This window comes from Anopheles darlingi, chromosome 2 (genome assembly GCF_943734745.1).
Source record: "Anopheles darlingi chromosome 2, idAnoDarlMG_H_01, whole genome shotgun sequence".
In the NCBI taxonomy this organism is placed as follows: Eukaryota; Metazoa; Arthropoda; class Insecta; order Diptera; family Culicidae; genus Anopheles; species Anopheles darlingi.
The window spans coordinates 64,963,557-64,970,748 of record NC_064874.1 but is presented as its reverse complement, the minus strand read 5'-3'; the positions used below and the strand labels follow the sequence as shown (position 1 = coordinate 64,970,748).

The 7,192-nt window shown below is 53.3% G+C and overlaps 1 protein-coding gene across 5 annotated transcripts in view; it reads left to right on the top strand.

Annotated features, from left to right (window-relative positions):
- LOC125951782 (uncharacterized) overlaps positions 1 to 7,192 on the top strand; it is a 13,185-nt gene continuing 5,993 nt past the window's right edge. The window contains exons 1-4 of one of the 5 annotated variants that reach the window (XM_049680816.1): positions 1 to 192; positions 4,679 to 5,725; positions 6,723 to 6,970; positions 7,074 to 7,192. The exon at positions 7,074 to 7,192 is cut by the window's right edge and continues 46 nt beyond it. In XM_049680816.1, coding sequence (XP_049536773.1) covers positions 5,658 to 5,725; positions 6,723 to 6,970; positions 7,074 to 7,192 — 435 coding nt within the window. In that variant the 5' untranslated portion in view covers positions 1 to 192; positions 4,679 to 5,657. Of the gene's footprint in view, positions 193 to 3,309; positions 4,307 to 4,678; positions 5,726 to 6,722; positions 6,971 to 7,073 lie in introns of those variants that run through there. The other 4 variants (XM_049680818.1, XM_049680815.1, XM_049680814.1 and 1 more) reach the window with 4 other exon arrangements.

The following is a 7,192-nucleotide window of genomic DNA, read 5'->3' as shown; positions in this document are numbered from 1 at the left end:
GCACACTCGCACACGTAGTGCACACCACTAGCGTGCTGCTGCCCGTGCACACGAATTTCCCACGGCACTGGCAGTCAGATTGGATAGCAAGACCAACGGGATCGGTTCCTCTTCGCGAAGTTCGCGACACGGACGCTGTGTGCTACGTGTGTTGCTACCAAAATCCTTCCGCAACGGATCCCTGGCGTCTAGGTCTGGGCATTGGAGTGTTATCGCAAGATTTGTGTTAAGAAAATGGCTGGCTAGTGACCAACACGCTTGTCCTTCGGTGCCTAACATAAGCTAGCTAGTGAGGATTGAGCAGCATGGTGTGAGCCTGTATTGTGGTTTTGCATCTGGAGCACCCCTCTTGGAGGGCAGCTGCAGGAAAATTCATCCAAGGTGTGCTTTAGGCAGCCATTTGCAGTCCCCCCCTCCAAAGTGCTTTGTGACGTGTAGGTTTTCCATAAAAACACCATTTGTTTGCTGTTCGGCTTCGTCGGAAGAAAGGACAGCAGTACAGCAGCAGATAACACATCATCCCAAGGAAAAGATTTCCCCCCTTTAAAGCCCCCTAGCCCCTCCTTTCCGCCGTTAGTGAGCTAGATATGTGTATGTGTGTGTGTATGTAGAGTATTCGAACGCGAGATGGCTTTGTGTGTATGTGATGAGCGGAAGAGGGATACCGCCAGCGATGGGACACACCAGCGGCAGCGTGTTCCTCGTACACCGTTGAGCCCTGGTTTGGTCTGCTGGCTGAGGAAAGCCTATACTGCACCATCGCGGCATGGTCACCTTGGTGGTGTACCAAGGCTCTGTAATCTATGCTGCCGTGCGGTTGATGGTCCACCTTGCTCACCGTCTCATCTCGACGCCTGGCGACGATGACGAATTTTCTCACTCGCGTGCTCTCTCACTTCGCGACGATAGGGTGGCCGTGGCCGTGTGTGTTTCCACCTCGTGTGTTCGTATCAAAACCGTCCACTGCACGAGTTCGGGCTGGCTGGGAGGTGGTAGCAGCATCGCGGATCTCTTGCCTAGTGTCTTCGCGTCGCTGAATGGCAGCAGATCCTGCTGCCGTTGCTTCATCTTCTTAAGCTGCTCATCAAACAAAACTACATTAGTTATTGCTTACAGCTGCCAGTGGGTCCGTAGGTGAAGCAGTTTGTGAAAAGTGGTTCCTCGCTCGTGGTGTGGATAAGTTGAGTCGCTTAAAGTGTTGATGGCATTGCGCGGTAACAATGAAAGGAGGAAAAATTAGGATTTCCAAAAGTGTTTGGAAGCCTGGTTGCGAAAATTCATAGTTTATTCATCGAAGCCCAATCGCGCGGAGAGCGGTGGTGGCGGAATTGATCTTGCTCTGACCTCGACGAGCTAGCTAGAAGGAGGGAGTTTGGTTTCGCGAATTCGCGAGCATCAGCACCATATCGTCGTCATTAAAAGCGCTCTTTCGCGCGCTCTCTCTCTTCCAACAACAATGTCTCACATTATCTATTAACGAGCGAATCCTCTCCGATCCTTTGCCAATTCGCACTGACTCACACTAGTGCACTCGGAAGGAGGAACACGTATCAGCAAAACACACACGGAACACACGGAATGGCTCACGAGCCTTCTCTTGCTCAGGATCCGAGCATCGCATCGATGTAGAACGCGACTGTTGGTGCATCCTTTTTGCTGATGTCCCTCTGAGATCGGGATTTCTTTTTTCTTTGTATGTTCTACATTACTTATACGGTACAGTCGGGAGCGAGAGGAGACGGCCTTGGGATCCTAAGGACGATCCGTTTCTTGCCAGTAAATTCCTGATTCCTGGCGAGCCGCAAGATTCGATCCCGTGACAGCATGATCTGTAGGGATCCGCTCACATTTTTTTATGAGCTCTGGTCGTGTGTACCGTGTGTAAACAGCAGCAGGAACGAGGTAGGAACTCTTCAAATGGCCCGATAGAAGGCCCGCCACGGACCGTGTGTCGCCGGCAAGCGATAGCTAAAAACAAAAACCGAGCATTATGAGTTCACGGTTGGTTCGGGTTTGGCGGTGAAATCGCTTGGATGAGAACATACCAGCCGTTCAATTTACGCGCCACCAGATCGCCGTGACGTACGTTTTCTGGCGGGTCGAGCGGGTCCGTTATGGCGGACGAGATATAAAGATTGGCGCAAAGATACCGTTTTTTTGTTGTTGTTGCTTGTTTCGTTTTTCTTTACCGACCCACCAGCAGCAGCGAATTTTCATATTTTTGGTCACCACTCCGCACCCCTCCGCAAAGATCACCCTCCCCCACCCCCGACATGGTGGAAACGGATCAATTCCAGACGAAACGTTCAACGCTAGTAGGAAGTGTAGCGTATAGCAGGGTGTTTATTAATAGATCCCATCGCTCCTTCCATCTTCTGCTTGATTCCCTGTGGAATGTGTCGTTGGTAGCGGTTAGGGAAACTGGGATGGGGGGAGAGGGAGGACCTTGGTCAACCCCATTGGCCGCGACAGCGAAGGGAGGTTAACGTTGGAAGCGACAGCCGTGATCGCGAGCAAAATGATCGCTCGGCTGCTCGATGGTTATTGCCAATCCGTCGCCGCCGTCGTCGCTGCCGCCACCGCCGCCACTGGCCATCCGATTGAATGTATCCAGAAAAACCATCCTTCACACCAGACGTGCAGTTGCTGTGCGCGCTGCTTGTGGGGGACAGATCGAGACATCGTGTGCGTTGCCGTTTTACGAAGCGATTAAGATCAATTGTGATTGTGAACCCGCTGCGCTGCCAGCGTGTCGCTCATCATCATCATCATCAACGTGATCATCACCATTCGCCAGGGGCTGGCGTGTACGTCAAACGGTGACGTGCTCATGGTGTCGCGTCGTCCGTTGTATCAACGACAATTAGCGACAACACAGCGACGGTGCGAACCCGGGACGTCCATGTCGATGTCGTCACCGTTGCCGCGGGCGCGCATTGTTTTCGCCAAACAGCCCGTTCCGTGACGCATGTCGATCCGCCGGTCATTGTCGTGGTCGTCGTGGTTCGTCTTCGTCGCCGTCAACTATATTGAGAGGCGCGCACGGACAGCAATCAAGACACCCCTGGGTTCCGTTTTCTGCCCCACTCCAACCCCTTTCTTGCATATCGTAATGAAGCGAATCCAACGATTCCGATTCGACGGTGGTGGTGGTGGTGGTGGTGATGGTGGTGTTCCGTACTGTATTCGCATATCGCCACACACACGCACTCACTCAGCTGCAACCAGCCCTTTCTATACTAGTCCACTCAATCCGTGGCTAGAACGTGGCGTCGAAGTATAAGTAGTATTTTGGGATATACACGGGCGGTCGGTCGTTCGGTCCGGTTGGAGGGCTGGCGGTCTGGTGGTGACGGTGACGGTGAACCACCACAACGCGCGCACGAGTGGCGTGGCGACACGAGCGCGATTAGTGTGTCGCCGTACAGGCCGCACTAACCAGCGGCGGCAGTGGCATCGGCATCGGCGTCGGCGGCAACTGAAAGTGATTGGTAGGGTCAGTTAGTTGACCGATAGCCGTTTGTGCGGACCGCACTTGCTGTCGTCGTCGTCGTCGACGTTTCTCCTGTGACCGCTTCTGGCAAGCGCATTGTGCGTGTGTGTGGGTGTCAGCGGAGGTAGGGAGTGGTGCAAGGTGTAACGCGTGGTACTCTTAACTTATGCCACGCCACGTCAAGCAGCGAGCAGCGCCATTCTGGAGCTGATAATGGCGAGTATTCTCCTCACGATCACGGCACGGGGAATGATGGCCCGATATTGGATGCAGTGACGGGCGGCGCCAACGCAGCAACAGCAGCGACAGTGCGACAACGATCCACAAAACGTAAACAACTGCTGCTGTTGCTGCTGCTGCTGCTGCTGCTATCCGGACGACGACGACGACGACGAAGTGTGTAACCGCCGCGAACGGCCAATCTGATCCACCTGTCACACGCGCGCTTATCGTATCTCCTCACACCAAACACAGCGGCCCCATCATCCATTCATCTAACTCCAGCCAGTCAAATGAACGTCGTCGTCGTTGTCGTCGGCGGTCGCTGGTTGGTTGGTTTGCAATCGACAAGTGCTGCCACGACGACGACGACGATTAAAACCATTTGTGGAAGCGTTTGCCTTCTCTTCGGTCGTTTGATGTGGATGGAGGGAGTTGAATCGAACCGACTGGTGGTGGAGGAGGCGAAGACCACGACGCCGGGGGCCATGCCGCGCCGTTTTGTGTTGTGTTGAGTGTTCGCGCGATGGTGTACGGGGAGGGCTTTATCTATAAACCTTCCGGTTCGCGATGCGACGGCCTCTGTGCCATATGGTATGGGCCCGGGGAGGGGGTGGACCAAGATAGGGCAATGTTTGCAATGTGGGTGAGAACGAAGCCGCACAGCCCGAGGGGTTAGTGCGACCGCTAGTGCGAGGTGCTTGCGTAGGTTTTTAAAGGTGACGGATGCACGCGCATAGCAGGCGCAGGTCTCGCGGGGCTATCGGAGAACGCCGGGAGAATGGACAAGGATCCGGATCTAGAAGGCATGGAACGGTTTTGGGCGGACTAACACGCCTTTTTGTGAATTCAAAGTGAAGAACAAATCGTATCGATCGTACAACGTTTATCCTCAGCCGAGCTTCCTGTTGTTCGATAATCGTGTTGCTAATACATTTCCCTTCTGATTCCCGTGCCCGTTCTTAGGTCCTGTTGCTGGCTGCTGGACAGAGTGAGCATGTTGAAAGCCTGCCCAGGAACCGGTAGAGAGTGCGGACCACCGGCGGTGCTTGTGTGAAGTGTTGATTGCGTTAATCAAGTTTGCAATACACGGATGTGAGATACCGTCGCTGCTGCAGCCGGTGTGGCAGACCGGGGGTGTGCCGGGTGTCTGCGGGGTGTATGGTGTGGTGCATATCGAAGATTGAACGGTGGCTACAAGTGGCTCAATTTGTGGTGGTAGTGATGGTGATGGTGGTCAGTGGTCAGGAAGAAAGGTTGGTGATTCGATAGAGTACCAGACGACCGAAGCAGCCAAGCCAAGGCTATCTGGAGCTAGAAGTCACATCGTCGTCGTCGTGTCACTGAAGAGAAGAAAGTGTGAAAGATTAAAAATAAAGCAACCACAAGCCAAGAAAGGAAGTAGCAGCAGCAACAGCAGCAGCAGGAAACTATCGTGCTACCTCCTTGGTGTCACTCGGTCGACTATCGTGTTACGTGGAGAAAAGGGAAGCAGCAAGAATCTCGCCCCTCCCCCCGCTCGGCGTTTCCACGATGCTTCCGGCGAGCTTAACGAGCTGGCAATGTTGCTAATGGTGGTGCAATGGTGGCTATAAAGGTCAAAATAAAAAAAAACAACCCCGTGGCCCCTCAGTGTCGGTTGTTGCTGCCCAACCCCCCGCCCAGCGTGGTAGCCTGAAGCTCTGAATGTGGCAGTGTCGATCGGGTGTGGTGTGGTGTAGTGTTGTTCTGTAGGTTTGGATGCGCTGGTTCACTCGGATCGCTAGGAGCCTAGCCTAGGAGGTCTGAACGGTGACAGATAGTGGAGGTGCAGCATTGTCGCGAGTGTGAGGCCGTGGTGGACGTCGTCTACGCATTAGTATCACCGCACTTCGATTGTGTCCTTCGCGGGCCCCCTCCCAAGAGGCCGATTGTGATATCATTCTCGCTCTCTCGCTCCAGCAAAATGGGCAACTACTGTAGCTCGGGCCAGACCAAAAAGGATAAGGATAATGTTTCGGAAAAGTCGGAAGAGTAAGTAGAATGCAGCGGTTACGGATATTGGGGTAGTGTGTGAGAAGGCTCGGTCTGGGGAAAGATAAGCATAATGAGGCACCATGATGGGTCGAGTGTGAAGTCACGCAATTGGCGCAAAACACGCTGGAAGCCTACTATGACGATGGCTATCGTGGCTAAGACGTGTATCTCAAACCAGCACGCAATGGCGACTTGTTGACACTCTCCTTGCCAAGGCAGCCGCTAGAAGTTGCGCCAATCGTTAGTTACTAACCTGTCAGTGCAAACTGAAGCACTGTCTGGGAACCTGCGAACTAACCATGTTGTATGTTTCTAGAAACATACACTATACAAGCAACGTCCTTTCGCGGTTACTGAATAGCGAGTTGCCGGTATGGTTGTACCCTGTATGGGTGCTCTATATCTGCATGTAATTAGGTCAGTTGATTATCGATTTATGTGGTTTGTAGCGCAGACCGCATGCAGTGCCCAGCGGTGCCAAGCGGAGCATCGGAAGTCTAATTACAGGTTCGGATAATGACCGTACACGGTACGATTTACGTGATGATACCGACACGATGGTTACCCGATGTTCCGAGATACGGTCAGGTCGGCGCAACATGTGGCACTTGGGAAGCCAAACCATAATGGCGACCGTGGCTTTGTACGAGGGATCCCATTGCTGGAGAGCGATCGCTAACCCGTGACATTATTGATCGGGAGTAACGCTTCAATATTTGTTGAGAAATCTAGCACACTTGCTGGTTTGTGTGGCGGAGAAAAATATACAAAAAGAAAAACAACCGACCAGGCGTCTCCATGATGCGGTACCACGTGTGCCCATCGGCTATGGAGGCGCATGGTACTCCTTCGAAACGAAACGAATCAGTATGCTCACACAACAATACACGAGGTTTACGAGCAGTCGTGATATGCGAGTGTTTCGTTTGTCATTTTAAACAATAATGTTTTCACTTTTTCACTAAACATTGGCTTTAATACATTTGTACTCCAGGTCTCCATCGTATCAGCCGGCCGACAAGGACAAACATAAAGGCAACGATGGGAAGGAAGCACCGCTGGCGGCACCAGAGGTAATTTCGGATGCTTCGGGCACTGGCCAACAGCCCAACAACAACAGCTCCAACGCAACGAATGGCGGTGCACTGGCTGGCGGCGTTCCGGGTCCGGGCGCAGGAGGTCCGGACGGTGCACGGGCCCAAGCGAGGGTACTCCAGAACGTCCAATCAATGACACTGTCCGGTAAGGGTAGCTTCTCACAAAACAGTTGGTCTCCTTCACACTCGCTACTGGCTTGACATTCGCTTGCTTTTCTTCTTGTCATCGTTTCGGTTCGTCTCGCCAGATTCCACCACCAACAGCCCCATGGCCGTGTCACCGCCCTGCGACATCACGCAAGTGCACCAGCTACTACCGCAAAATCTGGCCCCACTGTACGGCAAACCGACGACCAACAGGCGGACG